Source organism: Anabrus simplex, chromosome 1, assembly GCF_040414725.1.
Source record: "Anabrus simplex isolate iqAnaSimp1 chromosome 1, ASM4041472v1, whole genome shotgun sequence".
In the NCBI taxonomy this organism is placed as follows: Eukaryota; Metazoa; Arthropoda; class Insecta; order Orthoptera; family Tettigoniidae; genus Anabrus; species Anabrus simplex.
In genome coordinates, this window is record NC_090265.1 from 1299809899 (window position 1) to 1299835540 (window position 25642).

Below are 25642 nucleotides of genomic sequence, written 5' to 3' on the forward strand. Positions count from 1 at the left end.
TCTAAAAGTGATCGTGCTGGTACAGTTCTGCTCCAATCTGCGTGTATTCGTAGGAGGAAGTGAGGAGAGCAGAAGGAAGGAAAGAATAAAATGTTTGGTGATATCAGTTTGCCTATTGCGATCAGTTAACTGCGTTCGGCGTTTTAAATCAGAAGAGGTATCATAATTCATTTACAGACTAAGTGAAATTAACTCCGATCTGTCCCAATAAGGGGGAAGAACTGCGTATATCAAGAAATGGTAGTTCATACATAGCGTGTGTATGTTGGTCGTCTGCTTGGCAATAGGACGGCCAACGACTACTACGTGCTAAGTTGAGTACATTTGAATACATTGTCTTTTGAAAATAATTACGACTCCCAAATTTGGAATACGCACAATTGTAATACTAGGAAACTATTATACTATTATATCTCAGAGAGTTTCAGACATGGTTGTGCCCGCTTTCAGGCGGTCAGCACACTATTCTCCCGGTAGCTCTATTTCTTCTCAGGGTATTCTATCTATCGCTCATAAAATCTGAGATTTTCCATATGCTTGTTTTTAACGTGGTTTCGGAAGAGACTCGGTCTGCTGAGACACGTATCACTGGGGAACCTATTCGCTCGAGTAAGTACCAACGGCCGAAAACCTCAAAAAGAATCTTTCATTCATCAAATCCTTCAGTTACTTATGTCTACTTAACTTACCAGCTAACTTATAAACTAGGTGTTACCAAAAACATAACACAGACACTTCCTAGAAAAATAATATAACAAGATTTATTAGATTAAAATAACGTTCAATGAAAAGTTGATGTGGATTCTGGGTAGTATAAGCTTGATAACCTTTATGCCTAAGGGATCAGAGTCAGCGCTGGCTAAAATAAAAGTAAAATAATTGAGAATTTTAAATTATTTACACTCATTCTCATTCAATGTTCAAGTTCACATTCATTATTTATGTCTATATTCGTAATCATGTTCTGAAATGAGTTTAAATTACTCTAATTATATTCAATAGATCACTGAGCAATCACAGTCTCCATATAAATACTTCTGTCTGTTGGTGTGAATACTGTCACGATAATTACATTAATTATTCTCACCACATTTAAGTCAATTCTGTGTGATAAAAACGGTTAGTTTGCTAGAATGAAGCGTAATAAAAATTAAATGGGATAAAGTCAGATTCTGAATATAAATCTGAGCATATCTTTGCTTATATGTCTCCCAAATAAACTCTAGCGTGAGTATGAAATCATAAAACTGCTCTCTTGAGTTTGCATTCATAAATCTGAACTCTGATTATTTGGTCCTTCTTCTTGAATACGCTTAAATAACAACTCACGGGCTAAGACAATACCTCCCTAGAGCCTACGACATACGGCTCCTAGCTTACCATTTTCCTACTCATTATATTCTTTAAGAACTTCAACTCAAATCATCTCTGCGTTAAAAGAAATAAATCATCTATCTAACTGTTTAGGTAGTTTCCGATCCACACACACCTCCACCATCGGCTCGATGTGCTTTAGCTATCTCCTATTACTCAATATATCTCATGTATGTGAGCTACTCAACTCATATGGTCAGTACAGAACAAAATTAATGCGCATTCATATTGAAAAATGTCACCGCACCAAAGAATATCATAAGTAGACTTAGCCATGAGCATAGTTAAACCATATGTTAAAGAACTCTCTCGTATATACTACACCGCATTTACCAATGTCAGATAAAACTGTCACGATTCACAATTCTACCATAGTACATGTCAATCTTACCTTAAAATGGGTCATCTGCGCGATGTGCACTCTTTTAACGTACTCTTTCTATGTGACACAGAACTCACCTCATGTTAATCTAACGTAACGTTTCCTCAGCAAATAGCAATTCTTTTTCATACCGCAGTACATAAACAAACCTCTGCATTTCAAATATTCCTTTATATACTCCGAGAAATAACCATATCATAACACCATTTCAATATACATTATCACACCACTGGCATACTTATTACCGTACGCATATCGCCGATTACTCTTAAAGCTCTATGCCAAACATCTTAGAATTGCCTTATTATAAAACGCATTTCAATAACCTCTTATATCTTAACAGCAATCGAAGTTCAATGCCCTCTTTCTATAAAGTAAGAAGTACGTAACTTAAATATATTCATGTCTGCCGCGCAGGTAAAATCGTGACGTAATCATTGTACAACTAATACGAGATCAATCGAAGTTTCACGACTTGTATAGACTCATTGCTATCAGATCTTCGCCAGAAACACTTCTTTCATTTACTCATGCTAGTTTCTACTATTTGTGAGCAAGTGCGGTAGCATGTATATGATATAATAGAACTCTAATTCTACACTGCCATCTTATGTTATAGCTTTAAATATCTCACACTTCACTTTATGATTCACACACGTTCTTAATTAATTCATAAATATCACCAATTAATCAACACATGCCGAAGTTAGAGTGTGGGTGTAGATTGAAAGAAACTACTCTACTAGAAAATGCAAAGACTTAGCTCGTTAGATGTTATGTTTGGTCTGGTTGTCGCTCCATTGCTTGGATGTGGTTAGACCCTCTGTTAGGATCTGGATCTCAAGTTGGACATCGCCTTCCCGGTCATCGGCTGGTTGTCTAGTTGGCCATTGCCTTCTTCCTCATCGGCTGGTCATCTGGTTGGGAAGGTACCTTTCCCCAGTTCAGTCCATCTTGTAGATTTAGCAAGCAGTCATCAATCCAATTCTGCAAACAGCATAGAAAATTCTTTCTGCGGAGAAATCAGTCATGATATATTCCTTTTCTTTGATGATCTATCCCAATCAATTGTTCTATTTCTTATTCTTAGGGATGAAATTTTCTTCAGTCGGAAATAAGTTCTCCGTATATATATATTTATTAATTTATGTAACAGCCTTTTTCTCCCGAATTCGAAATGTACTTTTGTTGATCTTTAAATTCAGCAGGGATAATTTTCTGCCCGTACGAAGTTATCGGTCCACTGATACAGTGAGTCCTTCTTCGCCAATCGCAGAATGGTTGCTCACGGGATCCAAGTCAGATGTAGCTCACCGTACTTTACTTATTTTTGTAATATCTCGGCTCTTCTTATAATGTGCGCCGGTGAATTATTTCGTCTGTTTTGAACGTCAATCATAAAATAGTCAATATCTTCTCCGGAAATCCTGAATAATCTACAGATGTGAAGCTTGGCTTGGAGTTACGTCCTTCCTCTACCGATGAAATTTTTTAGAGTAAAGTTTTTTTTAACAATTACTCCGCTGCTGTATATTTTTTTTTTGTAAAACAATCCAATGGACCCTCTACTGTCCTGTAGTGTCTTCCAAATTGGTCCGTTCCGAGACGTGCATGGTCCTCTATATACCGCATTAATGAGAAGTTCATTGCCTTAATAGATCGCATGGGCCATACCTTCCTACGCCGCCATTTTGTAAATGGTCTACGAGATGCGAACGGGCACATGGTGATGTGAGAAAGAGAGACTGAGAAAATGGGTAGAGGGTTGGTTGCTTTCTCAATTCACAACTTGTACTAATTACTTTCAGTTGAAGGTACTGTAGTTGGAACTGAGTGCAAATAATTTTTCTTTCTTTTTCTTTTTTTTCCCATGGCACAACAACTCGGAAGGACCATGGCCAACCAAGCAACCGCTCCTCAATCAGTAAGCCCGCAGATTACGAGGTGTCTTGTAGTCGGCATGACGAAACTTCTCGACCGTTATTCTTGGCTTTCCAGACCGGCCCCTCTATTCGCCGTCAGAAAGCTCCTCGGTAATCACGTACTCTGAGTGGACTCGAACCAAACCTCAGATCAAAGCAATAAACACTGACCTGACCGGGAGTCGAACCCGGGGCCTCTGGTTAAGATCCAGTCACGCTACCCGTACACCGCAGGGCCAGCGTGCAAATAATGTGCACGAAGATTTTTTCACTTTTAATAATGATCATATTTATGTAAAGAAATTCGTGCTTGTGAAGAAATGCATTACAGTAAGTACGAAACTAGTGAAAATGGGGACACTTAACGAGTTATGACAGTCTCCACGCAAGTACTGTCCTACCTTTCCTAACCGCACATTTTCTCATGAGTGCTCAGACGTTTGTTGCGCATGTGCGTTTTTGAAGTCTGCGCCATATTAATAGAAACTATATACTGTAGTGTTAAATAGTATCTATATATATAAAATAAGAGTTTTGTCTGTACATTGCTCAGAATTTGAAAATAATGGTATTTCTGTATCTGTCATGTCCATAGTAACAAGGAAATGCATTTTTTACTTTTCCGTAATTTCTGTCTGTCTGTCTGTCTGTCTGTCTGTCTGTCTGTCTGTCTGTCTGTCTGTCTGTACACGTATCACGAGAAAACGGCTGAAGAGAATTTAATGAAAATCGGTATATGAAGTCCGGGTATTAGCTGCTACAATCTAGGCTATAAATCATTTTACTCACGCTGAGTGAAATGGTAGTTTAGAGGAAGGCCTAAAATTTAATTCTTAAATATTTATATTATTAGTGGTACTATCGATAAATATTACATAACTAAAGTTATATAGAATTAAATTTCCGTCATTTATGCCATTCATTGTTACCATACCGGCTTTGATATCACAGATATTCATGAATTTGTATTTTTGTTACCATGTCCATATCAACGCCGAGCCACGAGAATACAGTATGCGTTAACAGAATTAAATGAAAGTCGGTATATAGAGTCGGGGAATAAGAAACTACAGTCTAAGTTAAAAACAATTTTATTCGCCCTGCATGAAATTGTAATTTAGGGGAAGCCGCCTAAAACTTAATTTTTAAATACCTATGTTATGGGTCCTATCGAAAAGTGCTACTTAACAAAAAGTTATAGAGAATGCAATTTCCGACCATTTATGTTTTATTCAACTTTACCGTACCGACTATGATAAGAGTGGTATTTCAGAGTCGGAAGGAAACTAAATGTGAAGGCGTACAATATTGAAAGCGCATAACATTGATCAACAATAACATTACATTGACCATTGTTTGTGGTGATGTTCTTTGTCTCTTATGTTGCCGCTCAACTCCGATAGATGGGATTACTGCTGCGTATCGAGTATAACAGCCTGACTGAATATTGGGGGAAATAGCCGGGGAGTTAGAAAACTTTCTTCTTTAGCATGTCATTCCTCTGATTCATATATTTTCTGATACCGTACTGCTGGTACGTAACACACTGGTTCATCATAGTATTCCAGCTATTCGATCCCTACTCTGACGCGCTGTTTTGAATGATCAGTGTGCTCTCTCAAGGCAGAGGATCACTTAGTAGTAGTAGTAGTAGTAGTAGTAGTAGTAGTATGACCTGGTCTAGAATTACACCCCCCTCCCCGAAAAAAGACTAAGAGTGTTCACGGATCATGGCTGTCTGAGGCCTGGTCATTCCAGCTCTGGAAGTTTGGACTGTTATATTGGCAGCATAGTACTGTTCGTTAAAAGTGAGTAAATGTGTGGTTTTTCATTGATTGAGTATTTAATGTGAAATCATTGCCTTTACTCGCGCAGTTGTAATGCCCTATGTTCATTTCAGTTGGGAAAACCCAGTAAGGCAATCTTTCTGAGGATGTAAAAAGGCAGGTGGAGAGTGAGTGTCTGTCATTACAATGCAATTCCCCAACCTGATTGAGACTGATGGTAGGAAAGCGGGCCTACCATTACAATGAAAATTCCCTAATGCAGTCGTCATACGAGAAAAGACGTTTGGTGATTTCTCCGTCGCGTTTCTAGCGTAACGTTAAGAGCTAAGCAATTCAATACAGTCTTGCTCACAACGTATACTCTACCTAACCTACTGTTCTGTATACAATGTAGAATTCCGTAGCAAAGCACGGGTACATCAGCTAGTATTTTTATAAAGTTTACTTTTTCAAAGTAATCTTGTGAAGTGCGGTTAATGGTACATAGTGCAGTAGGCCAAGGTCGCGTAGCAAATGATTTCGCAAAAGTCGTTAGCCCTATATGTTCGTTGTTAGGCTTGTGTTATATTGAGTCTCGAGCTCTCTGCAGCAAAGTAATTTGATATAAAGGCAGCAGTCTTAGGTTTCGTTATCTCTGAATTTATCGACCCTCTATTAAACTGCTGTTTCATATAATGCGTCCCTTATTACATTTATGAAAGAACAGATTTTCTATATCTTGATGAGTTTAGGAGTGATTTGGGATGGACGTTGTAGCTGACCGACCTTGTATATCGAATCTTATTCCAATATAATTCCAAGAATCTTTCGTTCGATGCAGGAAAGCTAGTGCTCCGTGCGTTAGTTACCCTGTTTCATGTCCATTGATTTGACTGGCATTTTTTTTTTTTTTTTTTTTCGAACCTTTGAGCAGTTCGAAAAATAAATTGCCAGTTTTTCTGTTCGGTGATTATCGAATCATTAAGAGAACAAGCAGGATTGTTTAGTGGTTTGTGTAGCCGTAAATGGGACAATTACGCCTACACATACTACTACTACTACTAATAATAATACTAAATATAATAAATTGACATAACATGCGAATAAAGAAATAGGAAAATGACGCAGTTGCGGTGAATACACATCAGAGCATGGAAACGTGACGGATAACTTTCAATATGCAAAATTAAATCATATACAAGGGAACTTACAGGCCTAAAAAAGACAACTAAGAAAGGAGAGTGGAAGGTGCAGGAACCCTATGAGGTCCATGGGTAGGTATGGAGTTATCTTGATGAGTTTAGGAAAAATTACAAGGAACAAAGTTAAATTACAGAGCAGCTGATACTTGACTCAACGACAGATACAGGTTGACTAACCAAAGCGAAAACATAATCAGGATGCTTCAAACTTTTAGTAAAACACAAGTTAAACGTATGTAGAATCACATATGACTTGTCAATTAAAATGCAGGTAAAAGATTTGAATTTACAACCTACGAGAATCTAGGGCAAACTGGGACACGTTAAAAGAAAACTTTAAAAATTATATTAAGCGAGAAAATACCGAAATACAAAAGGAGTTAAATTAAATCAAACGAAATCAGAAAACATTGAAATGGCAATGCCATACCAATAAGGAGGTAGGGTCCCCGGAGGGGAAACCCTCGAGCACAACTGCACTCGAGGACGGTCAGATGGAAAAGACGCCGAGCACACGCATAATTTTCCCAAAGCCGGCAGAACACCGGAAATGGGCCGATCACAATTAACCAATAAGAAACAATTTCCACTAGATTCTCGTTTGCCAATACAATTGTATGACTATATATGGTCATTTCCCGGCCTACTGATGCGAGAGGAATTACATCACCTGTTTCAACATCGATAACCGCGCGATTAAATAGCATGTTTCAAAATAAAGCACCTTACAACATTTTACATCAGATTACAATTTTGACATACAGAATTACATAAAATTTACATACAAAAAATCACTTCAAAACACTTTTGCATCTTGCAATGTTCATACTGTTCAATATATCTTGCTGTTTCCTTATTTAAAAAACATTATTACAAACATGTTCCAATTACATAAAAAATATTCCAGCAGAGTCCAGAATTCGCATAAGTTCTTATTTCTTCATTTCTCAAATCACAAAATATTACCAACAGAAATGAAATCCTGCTGTCCCTTCTTGATGACCAATTTCCAATTCTGCTGTTCTTTCTTGATAATACACCTGCCACAGTTTGAAGCCAAGTAAAAATGAAAACCTACAACCTGCTTTTCAGTCATTGACCGGGTCAGGGATGGAATGAATGAACCAGATATAGGCTATTATTACAGTGGGGTCGCCACTCCCAAGGTGATATTAATGACTGATAGATGCTATGAAATGATAATGGAGAGTGTTGCTGGAATGAAAGATGACAGGGAAAACCGGAGTACCCGGAGAAAAACCTGTCCCGCCTCCGCTTTGTCCAGCACAAATCTCACGTGGAGGGACCGGGATTTGAACCACGGTATCCAACGGTGAGAGGCCGACGCGCTGCCGTCTGAGCCACGGAGGCTCTTTGAAGCCAAGTAATTAACGATTTTAAAAATTGTTTTTTGAAGATTCCTCTTACTTAACCAGCCTCTTACTTAATCGGCCATCAATGATCTGGATTTAGGACTGTCGCTCCGGTGGCATATTCCCTATTCGTAAATATTTCCCTTGATAAATTATTCCAGTACCTTACTCCTCGTCCTGTAAATAAATATTTGCTCCAATTTGTCCTATTGAATTCCAACTTTAGTTTCATATTATGATCTTTCCTACTGTTAATAGCTCTGCTCTAGCTTATTCGTCTACAAATGCCATTCCACGCCATTTCTCCGCTGACAGCTCGGAAGTCGAGCATCTCATCTCCTTACTCCCACGTCTTCTCAGCCCAAAGTTATATTGATAAGTATTTCATCAAGAACATCCTTTTTAAAATGCGAAGTGACCTTATCCAGCAAAGGAAAATTAAAATTAGCGATGGCGTTGGATTAGCGGCGATGCAAGAATTAAAGATTGTAGACACCTAGAATGAGACACTTGTCATGGCATCTTCGTCTAATTTATCAGAATAATTAGGGCTGTAAATGAAAGGATCTGGCTAACCTTATGTAGGAGATTGCAGTAAGTTGTTCTACCTCGAATAACATGGCATCTTATGATCCTAAGATTAACTCCTTGGAAATTTGATGCATGAAGTGGAATATTATTAAATTTGAAGGGATTATACTTGGTTATATTTTGCTGTATTCTTAAACCATCGGTCAGTATAATCGATTTTCAGTTTAAATTATTTTACCGGTTCGGATCTCACGGTCGGCAGTTCTGAAGGTGGTCGGTCTTCCGTGTTTCCCATTCGAACACCGGGCACCTTAATTAAGGCTACAGCTGCTCCCTAGCCCTTCCACAAACTTGCGTCACCAAGAACCGTCCATGTTTTAGCGCGGCGTTAAAACAGTAGCAAAACAATATTTTCCCTTAAGAAGAAAATCCACACAGTTTAGTTCAACGAAGAGTCAGCTCAAAAATTTAAAATATCGCTCTGCTGTAACGAAGAGGCATGTTTTCTTGCTATTAGTGCCGAATCAAGTGTTTAGAAAAACTATGTTGTGCTCGCGTTGAAAAGAAAGAGTGACTTGTATTTAGACTGTCTACATTGAGTACAAGGGCAGTAGTAAATTGCACTGGGAAGTGAAGAGTCACAAATGCAAATTGCACTGAGGAAACATGTTTATGATGGTGATGTGATTGATTTTTCATCCCACTAAGCACTATCACGGCCGGTCTGAGTGGCTCAGACGGTTGAGGCGCTGACCTTCTGATCCTAACTTGGCAGGTTCGATCCTGGCTTAGTCCGGAGGTATTTGAAGGTGCTCAAATACGTCAGCCTCGTGTGGTAGATTTTCTGTCACGCAAAACCTCCTGAGGGACTACATTCCGGCACCTCGGCGTCTCCGAAAACCGTAAAGTAGTTATTGGGACGCAAAGCCAATAACATTACTCTTATTATAGTACTTTTACGATTTTCGGGGACTCCGAGATGCCGGAATTATATCCTGCAGGAGTTCTTTAACGTTCCCGTATATCTGCCGGTGCGAGACCGACGCTGTACTGTCTGAGTTACCCAGCCCGACAGCATGTTGGCAGTTTTCCCGCGGACTGTACTTCTGCGTTGCACACTATTTCGTTTCCATTTCGGTATCATAAACCTCTTTAAAATCGTCCATACTTAATACCTAGTACGAAGTCCGGCTCCATGGCTAAATGGTTTGCGTGCTGGCTTTTGGCTACAGGGGTCCCTGGTTCGATTCCCGGCAGGGTCGGAAATTTTAACCTTCATTGGTTAATTTCGCTGGCACGGGGGCTGGGTGTATGTGTCTTCTTCATCATCATCATCTCATTCTCATCACGACGCGCAGGTCGCCTACGGGAGTCAAATCAAGAGACCTGCATCTGGCGAGCCGAACTTGTCTTCGGACACTTCCGGCACTAAAAGCGATACGCCATTTCATTTCACCTAGTACGAATGTTTAAAAGTCATGCGCTTTTCTCTTTCGATATCCTTTTATTTTCTCTTTCTTTCCTTTCTTTTTTCCTATTTTACTTTGAATTATATTCATGCTTTTAATATAATATAAGGCTATTGAAAACACGAAACGATCAATTTGGCCCTGTCCATAAGAACATTTTTTCTTTAACGTGTAAGAAGTATGTCCTATGTGCAGATTTTCGGTCTGTTTATTTTAACATGGATCTTGGTCTGGCAAGACGCCAACTTTTCCACGAAAACATATACAGAAGATGATAGGAAATAAAGCTTGCACTGAAATGCGAATGAAAAGATTCACACGCGTTAGTAGTTCGTCAGTTTCTGCTTATATGGCTGCCCGTATACAGGGAGGAAAAGGGGCACTTTCACCACTATCATTTTCAACCAAGTAGTTTCCCTATACTATTAATTACTTGGCCTTGAACCGTATGAACATTTTTATCATGGTTGTAAGTCAAATCACTTCTAACAACATTACTAGTATTTCCCACTGTAGACACTTTTGCATTACGTTTTCGTAACGTACACCTACATTTCACTTCACTATTTTTCGGTTCATATCATAATAAGATGCCTTTGTTGGCGAGATGTAATGTTTTCAGTGCCCTAATTCTTCTGGTATGGGCTGGAATAAATTTGCTATTTAAATTGACATGTGTCAGTCTCATCCTTGGCTTTGACAATATGAAAGTGGCTGAGATATGTGAATACCATTCCTTATGCAGCCAGTCCCTGTTATGAATGGCGTGGAAATATCACTCATAGTGTCGGTTGGTTCATACATTTCAGCGGGCTTGGCAGGTCGCGTTCATGAATTGTAAATCTGGTATTCTGAAAACGATAGAATTGAGGAATAGCATGTCACAAGGATTTATCCACGGATAATCGACAAACAAAGAGATCAATTCGGAAAATGTTATTAAATTTTCCTTTGAGAAAATCAAATGGTTATACATTTTTCAGTAAAATGTGTGACGCGATGTTACCTGACAACGATGCAGGCTGTGATGTGAAGTATTGATGGATGGCCGTGACAGAGATCCACGGCCTGTGCAGCTCCCAAGGTACTGTTCCTAGGTAACATCACGTCACGCATTTTGTTACATGACACTATTTCGTTACACACATTTTCGGATAACCCCTAACTCTAAGACGTAAGTTATTTGTGTCAAAATGATTATATTGAAATAAACATCTAAGAATGTGGCAAAAGGAATATTCAACAAAATCCGATCAGAACGGCATTCATATGTTTACAATGTATACACTTTTTCCGTGTTCTTCCGTCACACTTACCTTGGTGTCTTTTGGTGTCTTTTTATTGGACATTTTCATAGGCTCACATTTGCCCTCATATATTTTTAATTACTGAACGAGATTCGGGCTGTCTTGTAGATTTTTACCGCCTCGGATACCTAATAGTTGGCATCACGTTGCACCTCAATGACTCGAAGAACTTCTTTCTCCTCCTCTCCACGCTAACAGGCGTATGAGAGCCGACTTCTCTTTCTGATGAAACTGTTGATAAGTTCGAGTTGAGCTCGTTTAAGAACATACAGACTGTTGTCCTCAACACCAACTATTGGCCTTGAAGATTAATTGTATATACCGAATGCCGTTAATACTGCCGTTACACTATGCATCACACTTATTAAGATCTGGTAGCAGAGCTGTGGAATTGGGTTATACAAAGTTGCCTGAAAAGTAATATCAGTTCACAAGTAAATAACTTGTAGACATAATCCCCGCCTCAGTCTCACATTTACCTGCACTGTTTCGCAGAGAAAAACATGCTGTGTTAGCAACGTCACAACCTTACTCATTCACTGTTGAAATATCATAAATATCATGTCTTATCCTGGTTACATGTTCCTACTTTATACCTAGAGGTTCGGCCACGCTCTCCGTTCGCGGGTTCCAAGCGGTCGCTGCGTCTGTCCTTGCATAAAATAAATTTTCCACCTCTGTCATAAATATCTCAAGTGGTTAGTATTTCCTTCGTCCCAAAATATCTGTTATACACAGCAGCTTGCGATTTCCTAACCTCTTACAAGATATACTACACAAATAATATGCTGTCTGATCTCAGTCAGCTACACTATTTAAATTATGATGATTGTTGTGATGTTTGTCGTTTAAAGGGGCCTTACATCTAAGGTCATCGGCCCATATTTAAATCAATTCTAACCCTTACAGTAATAACTTCATACCAATATGCCACTTTATAAAATATACATACAACAATCATAATTGATGACTGCTGCAATCATAAATTTAGAGGTTGTAATATGAACATGTTACAGAGAACACAGGGGTTCCTGAGAAAACCGGGCTTAGCTACGCGGCTCGCGTCACATAGCTGTGAGCTTTCATTTTGGAGATAGTGGGTTCCAACTCCCTGTTGGTAGCCCTGAATATGGTTTTCCGTGGTTTCCCATTTTCACACCAGGCAAATGTTGTACCTTAAGGCCAAGGACACTTCCGTCTCAGTCCTAGACCTTTCCTATCTCATCATCCCATAAGACCTATCTGAGTCGGTGCGACGTAAAACGAATGAAAGTAAAGGTACTGGGAAAGTTGAACCAAACTGGAAACCTTTTAAAAATTGTGCAACCGGGCGAATTGGCCGTACGGTTAGGGGCGCCCAGCTGTGAGCTTGCATCCGGGAGGTAGTGGGTTCGAACCCCACCGTCGGCAGTCATGAAAATGGTTTTTCGTGGTTTCCCATTTTCACACCAAACAAATGCTGGGGCTGTATCTTAATTAAGGCCACGGTCGCTTCCTTTCCACTCCTAGCCCTTTCCTATCCCATCGTCGCCATAAGACCTATCTGTGTCGGTGCGACGTAAAGCAGCTTGCAAAGAAAAAGTGCATGTGAAAGAAACTGCTTGCCCTCACTGACGGGTGAAGAGAGGTGTGAATTTCCGATACAAAACAGAAAATTATGAAATCATTTGAATATCAAAGAAAAATATTTACAGATCCTTTCCGTGATATGGTGCAAGAAGGGGTAACCATTTTGTGTTTATGTAAATATCAATGGTGTATGCTGGGGTAAAATCCCAGACTATGGCTGAAAAAGACTGGTTGAAAGTAGGAAATTCAAATATATATCTTAAAAGTTTCTGCCAGTCTTACAGGATTTTAAAATCAGTTTTAGTCTCCCCTAAAAATATTGACAAAATGGAGTTCCCCCATCTTGCACCAAATCTTCCAGTTGATGCAAGCTTTCAGTTTCATTACATGGTTTCAACGGCACGTAAAACAACAGGTGTGGGACAATATTTCCGGCAACTCATTGTCTCCGAAAACCGTAAAAGTGGTAAAAATGAAAAGTAAAACTAATAACCTTCTTCTCCTTCTTCTTATTTAACATTGGTGACGTGACTAGAGTAGTGTCTTAGCTGCTGGGTTTCCATCTAGACAGCTTAGGTTTAATTACCGGTCGACTTCGGTTTGGAAATGTCACCTGGAAAATCGCGTGGTGTGTGGAAGGGCATCCAAACGAAAAGAAAAACCGACCAAAACCCAAAATGATGTGTGCTCCAGACTCTTCGAAATCTCTTTTTGGTTGTGACCGTGTAGAAGCTGCGAGGTTTGGGCGTTGTTGAGTAATGACATTCAGAGCACGACTAGTGCATCTGGTTGCTGTGATAGGCGTCATAGCTGCAATAGCACTTTCTCAATCAATGATGAAAGCGATGGCAAACTATCTTACTCCTCATCTTGCCTGGTAGGTTTAATTATGGAGCCGCCTGTCGCCTTCTTATGATTTGTTCATATCAGTGGTAGTTCATGTACTTCCAAGTCACGGTTGCTTACTGTGGTATTTTATACCCACAGAGACAAAAAATATTTGCAAGATATATTTGTAATCTGGGTTATACGTGTTCTGTAATGTTAAGTTGCGACTGTACTACAGTGTCTCAGTTATCATAAAGCTTATCGGTAGAAGCGTCGACTCCATGCCGTGCGTTGACGTTTTGATTTGGGCCGTCCCGTGCGCTACATTATTCAGAATGTCATTTCCATCTCGCGTGTGTGATGTGGAAACATGGGCCCTGTCATGTGCCGTGCTGACCAAGACATTATTCTGTACCATATAGACTTGGTTCTCTCTGGATGTTTAATTCAAGTGTTTTATCCTTCAAATTTCTATATTCTTTGCGACTAGTATACAGCTTGTGACGCAAGAAATATCTATTAGAACAAAAACATGACGATACAATATTGAAAGGCATAATTTGTACGTATAATAATAATATTATTAACTAGGAGGGGTTAAATTTCTCAAAAGCATGATTGGCGTTACGATTTTTAATGTAAGTGGACCAAAAACATTTGGAACTCATAACCTCATCCATGAATGATCAAGGAAATACGCGATGCATAAAAGAAACTACTATAATTATCGAGAATTATAAATCTCAGGGCTCGTCACTTATGTCGCACATAATATAATGAATATGAGTATAAATGATGAAATATTTTTTCAAGTCATGGGCGCGCTATCTTGACAATTATTGTGTATATAGTTTTTTTCCATGGTTACAATGATCGTAAAAATGGACCAAACTATCGGCAGTACTAGTAATAACATAAGTGATCTTAATACTCCATGATTTGACAGCAAATAATTCAAGCTATAGGTAACAGACTCCGCAAAATGCTGAAACCTAAGCCAGTACGTAAAAACGAAGGCCCGTCGGCAACCCCTGGTCGCAGTACTACGGAGATCTCCGGGGCTATTATTTTTATACTTCATTCCCTTTCCATCCCCGCCCGAAGGAGACCTATGAGATTCTTACACCAGTTTTTTTTTTTTTTTTTTTTTAAATACAGATAGTCATATGTGTATCAATTTTGCCCAAACGTACATGCATAATCTCGCTGCTGTAGAATCCTGGAGCTGACGTTGCCATGGTTACGGCCGTTCGTTTCTTTATCCGATTCCTAGAGCAGGGGTAGTGTGGTTCCAATATCTCCATAACGGTTGGTTTTAGGTCCTTAAAACGTGATTTTCGCGCCCGTAGGGCTTACCGAGTTTTGTTCTTAGCGTCAAGGGGCTTAAAATGAGCTTTGTCTCGTCCTTGTACGACAAATTCGATTTCGCCTATATTAGCCTACTTATTTTTATATTATTATATCTCCCCCGTCGCCCCCCTCGCATTGTTTTGAAAATAAAATACAGCCCATGTTACTCACTGGCAATGCAGCTTTCTAAAGGTGAAGTGATTTTTAAAATCGGTTCAGTAGTTTTTGAGTCTACCGTTACAAACAAATATACAAATTTTTCCTCTTTATAATATTAGTATAGATTATGTCCTGCTCCTTAGCTGAATGGACAGCGTACTGGCCTTCGGTTGAGAGGACTCTGGATTCGATTCCTAGCCGGGCGAAAACTTATAACAGCACATGGTTAATTACTCTGACTCGTGGACAGGATATTTGTGTTCGTCTTAATACACCTATCTTCATCTACTTACAACATAGCACACCATTAACCACAATAGAAACACGCAATAGTGAATAAATCTGCAAACTGTGTTGGCGTCAGGAAGAGCATCTGACCGTAAAACTAGGATAATCAGCAAGAACGGATCCTAATTAATTAGGAAAAAGGTTAGGAATAATAATAATAATAATAATAATAATAATAATAATAATAATAATAATAATAATTCATTACCCCCTGTGGGTTGGGGACGCAGATGATGAATACACCCACGGTATCCCCTGCCTGCCTAAGAGGCGACTAAAAGGGGCGCAGGCATTCTCAACTTAGGAGCGTGGGGAACGTGGGTTCGTGACCAGGGGGCCCTTAGCTGATTCCTGGCATTCCTTCCACTTACTTGTGCCAGGCTCCTCACTTTCATCTGTCCTGTCCGACCTCCCTTGGTCAACTCTTGTTCTTTCCCGACCCCGACAGTATTAGAGCATTCGAGGCCTAGGGAGTCTTTAATTTTCACGCCCTTCGTGGCCCTTGCCTTTCTTCATCCGTTACTTCAGTTTTCGAAGACGGATCCATTCATTTTCTTCTTTTTTCTCTCTACACCCTGTGGGTGGGGGACGCAGACGAGAAATACACCCACGATATCCTCTGCCTGTCATAAAAGGCAACTAAAAGGGGCAACCAAGGGATGATAGAACCATGAAACTACTTGTGATTAGTACTATCACGCGGGGAAAGCCATGGGTCGCTTTTACTTGCGAATAGTACCACTATGTTAGGTACACAGCAGGTTTGTGATTAGTGGCAGCAGAGAGCGGTTCACTGTGGGTTTCCAGTACCTGTGATTAGTACCACTATATGCGGAACATCATGGGCTTACGTTGCCTGTGATTTGTACCATTATGTGAGAAACACCACGGGTCTGGGCGTTGCCTGTATTTAGTACCACTGTGTGAGGGCACTGATGGTCTGCGTTGCCTGTGATTTGTACCCACTATGTGAGGAACCCCACGGGGTAGTATGAGTCCCATAGGTCTGCGTTACCTGTACAACGTACAATATTTGTGAGTAGTGCCATAATGTTTGAAATACCGTGAGTTCACGCTACCTTTCATTAGTACCACAACTTGAGAAATACCATGGTTCTATTTTACTAGCGATAAGTGTCATAATGAGGAACCGTTGATCTGGATATTGAACCCCTTTAGACAACAAGCATAATCGGTTCAGGATTGTGCTTTGGAAGCAGTCCCTTGGTCAGTAATGTTATATCTGGAATGGTGAGGCATTGCGGGTCGGATCCACTGATTGTTTTAAATTCATATTCATCCTTTCATTCCTCATCATCACGTTTTAAATTCTGGTTAGTGGATTAATTTTGTACTTTTAAATTGTCATTGTATTTAGTCTCATTTCATACCATTAGGGGCCGATGACTTAGGTGTTAGGCCCCTTTAAACAAAGATCATCATCATCATCATCATTCAACTCTCTCCTTATAATTTACCTCAGAACCTCATCTTGAAATAAAATAATGTTATCAATATGTAGCAACTTCATCTATCAGTGCATCCATAGCCAATCCCATTTTTCGTATTCTTTTGTATAATACGTAGACGAATCATTAGAACTACAAAAGACAATATTGGGAAAATATTATTTCCAAATCATCTTTATTTCTATTTTATTTTGTTGGATTTGATCACTATGAGTGTTGAAACTAGTTCGTCCTGTATATTATGGGCAAACTACGGTTTCGAGAGAAAGGACAAACCTTGCACAGTGTTCAAAATTGAAGGTTCTTCTGCTTAATGAGTCGATGTGAAAACCATTCTGAGAGACTGTTTGTGGACCATTCCAACAAAACAGGATCATTTGAACAATCTGTGTGATAACCCTTATCCAATTTTGACAGGTTTTGCTGTACATTCCAGAGATTTCAAACGCAAGTTTTCTCGATTTAATACCGATGGTACCGGTATCTGTTGAAATTGAATTTATTTATCACACTGAATCGGCATCTAGCAACTCTATTTTTATACTAAGTATGTAGCTTCTCTTTGAATGAATTTTCAGTTATTTTGTTTGACAAGATAAGTAAATAGAAACGAATCTACATTTATTGATTACAAGATGTGTCGCATGAAGCTTACAATTGGGGCATTAACATACATATAGCAAGAGCTCACGGCTCACTATCTCAGGACTAATCATTTGTCGATAATGAACAAGTGCACGTTAATTTAGTAATTTCTCAGGCATCATGAATCTGCAAACAGGAAATATCACACAAAATCAGACGCAGGGAAATAAAAGAAATGTACATATGATAACAATGGCATTTGCAATAAGATACAAAAGTTAAAAACCAGAAAAGCGGCTTGAATTGATAAGATTTCTGGGGATATACTAAAGACAATGGGTTGGGATATAGTACCATATCTGAAGTACTTATTTGATTATTGTTTGTATGAAGGAGTTATACGAAATGAATGCAGAGTTGCTATAGTAGCCCCTGTGTATAAAGGGAAGGTTGATAGACATAAAGCTGAAAATTACAGACCAGTAAGTTTGACATGCGTTGTATGTAAGCTGTGGGAAAGCATTCTTTCTGATTATATTAGACATGTTTGCGAAATTAATAAGTGGTTCAATAGAAGGCACTTCGGATTTAGGAAAGGTTATTCCAGTGAAGCTCAACTTGTAGGATTCCAGCAAGATATAGCAGATATCTTGGATTCAGGAGGTCAAATGGACTGTATCTCGATTGACCTGTCTAAAGGATTTGATAGGGTGAATCATGGAAGACTACTGGCAAAAATGAGTGCAATTGCACTTGATAAAAGAGTGACTGAATGGGCTGCTATATTTCTAGAAAATAGATCTCAGAATTAGATTAGGCGAAGCTTTATCTGATCCTGTAATAATTAAGAGGGGAATTCCTCAAGGCAGTATTATTGGACCTTTATCTTTTCTTATATAATATATAGATATGAGTAAAGAAGTGGAATCGGAGATAAGGGTTTTTGCAGATGATGTTATTCTATATGGAGTCATAAATAAGTTACAAAATTGTGAGCAACTGCAATATGACCTCGATAATGTTGTGAGATGGACAGTAGGCAATGGTATGATGATAAACGGGGTTGAAAGTCAGGTTGTGAGTTTCACAAATTGGAAAGTTCCTTTTGGGGATCATTGTAAGTACCGAGGTGTTAATATAAGGAAAGATCTTCATTAGGGTAATCACATCCCTGGGCGACTGCCCTTAATGCAGATCAGTATTGATTGATTGATTGATTGATTGATTGAAAATAAAAACTCTCTTGATAACCAAGCTAGAGTTATGCTAGGTTGTCCTCTATCGCCAATCTTGTTTAATCTTGCCATCAATCGCATTCTGGATGACCTCAGCGAAACATTAATATCTACCCAGTATAGCTTTAAATTGGTTCCAGATCATGAAACTCTAACAGTATTAATTCTTGCCGATGATTCCGATTCAGCTTTATTGCTTGTCCATGCCCCCATACATCAGTTCCAATAAATTGGTAACATCAGTATTAACAAATGTAAAGGAATATGTATCAAACATGGTCACCTAACTTATCTGAAGAAAAACCCATGGCATATGAAAGACAGGTACCATGTCCGAAGAAGGAAGAGTCTGTTAAGGAGAGTCTGTTAAGTTCTTGGTTGTAAATTTCTCAAAGGAAATTACTTTCCTGTCCGTTGAGATCTTACATAAGCCAGAAAACCCCACCCTAGGACTTCCCATTTCGTAACTACTTTTGCAATCCGATCAGAATTTAATCATGAACACATCAGTCTGTCCCAGTTTACTGTACACATTTCGGACAGAATCATCACAAAAGGTTATAGTCAAATGTATAAATTGCTCCGATGTTATGGTTAGAGGAGCATTAAAAGGTAATGTTGCGACTTCCCATGGATGCCCCGAATGATATGATTACACCGAAATGTAATTTAAAGGTCTAGGTTTATTCTAATAATAAATAATAATATTGATTGTACGTCCCACTAATTACTTTTCTTGTTTTCGGAGACGCCGAGATACCGATATTTTGTCCCGCCGGAGTTCTTTAAAGTGCCATTAAATCTACCGACACGAGACTGACGTATTTGAGCACATTCAGATACTACCCGACTGAGCTACTCAACCCCGCTATGTTTGTTCTGTGCAACGCATTAATGCATGCGAAATATTGCACTCCTCCAGTAATGTATCTCTACACTCGAAAGAGAAACTTATGTGAAGAAATCAGCGCGAGCCTGGCTGCAATGACTATAGCAGAAACTGAATCTATTCCAGACTAAAGGAATGGTTTTGTTCATACAAGTTCGACTCAGATTGAGAAGAGCTTTCGAAAACTGGAACAGGAAATAATAATAATAATAATAATAATAATAATAATAATAATGTTATTTGCTACATCTCACCAACTACATTTTAGCAGTTTTCGGAGACGCCGAGGTGCCGAAATTTGTCCCGCAGGAGTTCATTTACGTGTCACTAAATCTACCGACACGAGACTGGCGTATTTTAGTACCTTCAAATACTACCGGACTGAGCCAGCATTGAACCTGCAAAGTTGGGGAGCAAGAAATGTCGTAAGGGCAAAAGTGTAATCCTATAATGCTATTTACCCCAGTGAATACATGGATTCATAATCATAAAGGCTTGTCTTGCAATGATTGGCGTGGGACAATAGAAATGAATGCCAATGTGTCTGCTGTGCGTCCTGTACCTGGCTGATCCCAGGCCAGCAGCCTCTGTCGGCGTTGCCAGAGAGTTCACAACTATTTCACTCGTCCTGAGAGCCTGTCCACGAGGTGATTTACTACGCACCTCACGCCATGATGCAGCCAGATCAATGATAACTAACGCCTTGAGATGTCAGGGTTATAATGCCTTTGAAGAAGTAGGCTACATGGACTCTCCAACAATGGCAGCAACCTACGCATTGGCATTATTGCTTTTAAGCCATCGGGCATTGTCATTGATCCCACTATTAAATATGAGACCAGCGAAAACCAGCCAGAAGAGCCGATAGGAAAAAAGAAGAATTTATGAAGAAACAGCGGACTACTATAAGCAATCAGTAATCGCGAAGTCCCGGGTTCATATCCCGGACGGGCCCCTCACGAAATGCTCGACTAAATGGTATGTTTCGAGCTGTCAGTGGAGAGATGGCGTGGAATGACATTAGTAGATGAATAATCTTGAGGGGAGCTTTTAAAAGTAGGAACGGTCATAATATGAAGTTTCGAGAGGACAGATCGGGGCAAATATTTATTTATAGCACGAGGAGTAAGGGTTTGGAATAATTTATGAAGGGAAATGTTCGATAAATATGCAAGTTCTTTGAAAACGTTTAAGGAAAAGCTAGGTAAACAATTGATAGGGTATCTGCCACCTGGGCGACAGCCTTAAACGCAGATAATTGATTGATTGAATCTGTTTGATGTTGAGTCACCGAGGAACTATACGTAATTTTTCTGTTGACTTTTGCTTTACCTTTGGGCTGAATAGAGATTTCATCTGTAACATCGCCATTGCTACTCTCAATAATTCCAAACTTGTACCTATTCCTACGTAACTTCATGCCCTCTTGTGTTTACCTGTATCTATCGTTGTCCTGGACAACCTGCAGCTGTTGCGGGAAGAGTTTACAATAATTCTTTATATGAATATACCTACTTCCCTGCTCTGTTTATCATGTTGTATTGTGGCTTGCTAGTCCCGGCGAACAGGCCGAAACCTTATATACCGGGCGAGTTGGCCGTGCGTGTAGAGGCGCGCGGCTGTGAGCTTGCATCCGGGAGATAGTAGGTTAGAATCCCACTATCGGCAGCCCTGAAGATGGTTTCCCATTTTCACCCCAGGCAAATGCTAGGGTTGTACCTTAATTAAGGCCACGGCCGATTCCCTCCAACTCCTAGGCCTTTCCTATCCCATCGTCGCCATAAGACCTATCTGTGTCGGTGCGACGTAAAGCCGTAGTAAAAAACCTTATATAGTTTATAATAAGGAACCTTGCATGAAATGAGAATAGAAACTCACCACGATAGAGGCAGCATAATAGCACAGGCTATAAAGCATGTCGCAATTGATGGAGGGATGATGATCAAGATGTCGATAGACCCTAAGCAAAAGAACAGCCGCAATTCGTCTTCCTGACATAATAAAGCTATATTATCACTCAATTCCAGTCGTAAAGCGTTCTAAATGACAAGATTTTCCACGTCCGTCAAATTGCCGTTCCTTCCTCTCATCAGCAAAGTTTTGTTCTTACATAACCACTCTTCGTTATTATCTCTGTGTCTGGTTTTCTTTTCGTGACGAATTTCGATTGGAATCGTTTCATGGAGAAAAGGTTTCAGGTCTAAAAAAACTAAATTTGTTAAAAAGCTTCTTGAAAAATGTATCATTAATGAGGAGGATGACAATAAGGGTTAATTACTTTTCTTAAAAGAGTTAGCAGGAATCGTTATAATTCTTTGAAAATAATGAATTGATTATGCATCCAGGCAATTTATGAAAGCCTTTCTGCCTGAGGCGATTCATTTGAGCATGTTTTTATGTTGCGTATGCGCATGTATAGTGTCTTAAGATATACATTTGATTGATGTTCGATTTTGAGAACTACACTAAGAGTAATAGATTTGTGATGCTAACCTACATGACCACTTGTTTGTAGCAGCAGATCCATGCCCAGCAGCTTCCCCACGCCGCCCACGGTCCGTCGTTACCCATGGGCCCTCATCCAGGTCTGCCTGGTATGGGTCCAGGTGGCTTGTTGGCGTTTGGCGGCGGTCTTGGCGCTGCGGCTGTACCGGGTGCCACCTCCACACCTCTCACTGCGGCCGCAGCGGCAGCAGCAGCAGCGGCAGCCGCACAACAGCAACAACATCCACTGCTGAAGACTGCCGACCTGCACAACCAACGAGACCCCGCCGAAATCAAGGGGCCCAGCTCCTTACCTGAAGAGAGACTGGTAAGTCCTAATCATAACTTACCTACGTAGTTCCATTATCTGAACTAGAAACATTTTCATTGCATAACGGATCATTGTGTAAAATGCATATTAAAGATCTTGGGCGTCGATCCTGTACTTCGATAATGCGAAGTTTGTTTGATATAGACCAAGCCGTATATATTCTCGGTCATCAGATTCTGGGGGACCGAGAACATCATGCGGGAATGTATCGGAGCTTCCCAAATCTCTTCGTCCCAAACGCAAGCATTTTCTCGGCACCATCAACATCAATACACTTCTCAAAACTGGCAAATTGAAGCAATTAACAGGCATGTTGGACAGACTAAATATCCAAATGTTAGCTCTTCATGAAACCAGGTATACGGATGAAAATCACTTCGAATCAGGCAACTGCAGAATATACAAAGGTAAACCGGCAGTTCCAGTCCTTAACACACCACTGCAATTTGGCACCTGGTTTGCAGTAGGAAAGAATATCACAAATTCATTTGAGTTTTACATCTCTCTCTGGAAAAATTTCAGTGCTAGCAATCAAATCAGGAAACAAAGCCTATTCACTAATCAATGCTTATGCACCTACAAACAATTACAACCATAAAGACCAAGGAAAGGTGGAAGGATTCTGGGACCTTCTAGAAGAAACAGTAGCTCAAATTCGTAAACATGTCCAAATTTTGATGGAAGATTTCAATGCACAAATAGCCAAAGAAACGAAGTACAAAGCCACCGTAGGACTCTGCCCTGCCCATAAAAGAACCAATAAAAATGTAGAAAGATGAATCAACTTCTGTGAGACCTTTGATCTCAAACTAATATTTTCTAGCACGCCCGCAGAAGAAAACAACCTGGAGGTCCCCGAAAATCCATTTAGGAGAATTTCAGATAGACCATGTGGCTATTACAAAGAGAAACCGGAAGGAGATCATGAATGTAAAAGTCAAGAAGGGTATGTCGATTCTGATCACCACCTATCTCTAATCAAAGTGAAGTTCCAGCTTAACAGACCGAAATGTAGATCACGGCGAAACCCACGAATCGACCCAGAGATTCTGAAGCAAAACTCAAGCTCTTTCCTGGCCAATATCTCCGAGAAAAATGCTACTTAGTTGGTCAGAACTTAAAGACGAACTTGTAAAAGCAGACAAGTGCACTAACATGCCACCGAGGAAACGTAAACATCAATGGTGGAACGATTCCTGTGATAAAGCGTTAGAACTTCGCATGAAAGCATGGCAAGGCTGGAATTCACCCAAAACCACAGAGAAGTAGCATGTCTTCATTAAAATCCACAAGGAGATATCAAAGATTATAAGATTCCAAAAACGTCACTGTGGTCAGATCAGACTGGCAGAAATCGAGCAAGAGTTCAAGAAAAATACTAGAAACATTTACAGAACCTTTAAAGAAGAACTGACGAGCTATAGAGAACCCATTCTATGTTTCTAACGACCGGATGGGACTTTAGGAACAAATAATGAAGAAAACTGTAAACTTTTGGCAGATCATTTCAAAGACCTAAATTGCGAACCTCCTACTGACCAACTCACTTTCGAAATATCAGAACCAAATCCAGATTCAGAGCCTCCAACAGTAGAAATTGAACAAATAATACTTGAGTTAAAAACAACAAAGCTCCAGGAGAATATGGTATAATTGCCGAAATGTGGAAACTAGGAGGCAGAAATCTCGCTCAGAAAATCCATGAAATTCTTACAGATATCTGGACCAGTTAAAAAATTCCTGAAGACTGGAATTGTGCAATAATTCACTCATTACATAAGAAAGGGGATAAAACTGACATAAATAACTACAGAGGTATTTCCCTTCTAGCAGTCACCTACAAAATTCTTTCAAAACTCCTACTCAAGAGACTTGAAAAGCAAACAGATAATTTGTGTTGGAGAATATCAAGCAAGGTTCAGGAAAGGCAGGTCGTGTGCAGAACAGATTCTTAACCACAAGACCACCCTACAAATTCGTAAAAGCAGGCCAACGTTGATTACTTTTGTGGACTTCAGAAAGGCGTTTGATTCTGTAGATAGACTTTTCCATGTACTGGAAGAATTCAGAGTGGACAGGAAAACAAGAGAATTAATCATGCAAATACTAACAGGCACCACTTCCGAGATTAAATTCTTAGGGGAATTGTCTGAACCATTTGATGTTAAAACAGGAGTCCGATAAGGAGATGGGTTGTCCCCTTTATTGTTTAATCTTGTTTTGGAAAAAGTGATTAGGACTTGGGAAAAATAAGTTAAAGGAATAACCCTTAGCAGATTACGTGAAAACAAAATTAATTTACAGTGTTTGGCCTTCGCTGATGACTTAGCAGTGTTATCCAATAACAGACAGGAAGGGATTGCAATCATTTGAAAAACTCCATGAAATTGCATCCAGAACAGGACTCCAGATCTCATATCAGAAAACTCACTACATGGAAGGATCCCTTCGGTACCTAGATGGACAACCAATGAAAACCCAACATGGCAAAATATCCCAAGTGTCTAAATTCAGATACCTGGGAGAAGTCATTCAACCTTCAGGACTCAATCGTGAAGAGAGTAAAGAAAGGGTATCTAAACTACAAAGAGCATACAAACTCACTTGGAGCAGATATAATAACTCTATATCCCAAAATGCAAAATTAAGATTATAAAACAGCAATCAAACCTGAAGCACTATGTGCATCTGAAACATTGATTATTGGGAGCAGGTCATTCATTAAAGATGTAGAAAAGCAAGAAAGAAAAATCTTAAGGAAAATTTTTGGATCAGTCTGTACAGGGGGAATTTGGATGATAAGGAAATCTCATGACCTGTACCAACACTCAGAGAAAATCTCAGACACATTTAGGAAAAGACGTTTGAAATTTTATGGACATATTCTCAGAATGAGTAATCAGAGATTGATCAAAAGAATTCTGAACCTTGCCCTATCAATGAAAGTAAAAAAACAATTGGCTTCTCGAAGTTAGAACAGATCTTCAGGAAATAGGCATCACAGATGACATTGTATCAGACAGATCTAAGTTCAGAAAATTAGTCGACACTCACCGCTTTGAACATCATCCACGTACTACCACCAACAAAACCTGGTCAGAAGATCACAAGAAAAGCCACAGCGAGAAG

General features: G+C 39.5%; 1 protein-coding gene across 2 annotated transcripts in view; it reads left to right on the forward strand.

Moving 5' to 3' along the window:
* Nucleotides 1-25642, forward strand: part of gro (groucho) — a 628688-nt gene that overhangs the window by 528201 nt on the left and 74845 nt on the right. Inside the window, exon 8 of one of the 2 annotated variants that reach the window (XM_067137706.2) lies at nucleotides 22214-22510. In XM_067137706.2, the coding sequence (XP_066993807.2) occupies nucleotides 22214-22510 (297 nt within the window). The remainder of the gene's footprint in view (nucleotides 1-22213; nucleotides 22511-25642) is intronic. The other variant, XM_067137707.2, reaches the window with a different exon arrangement.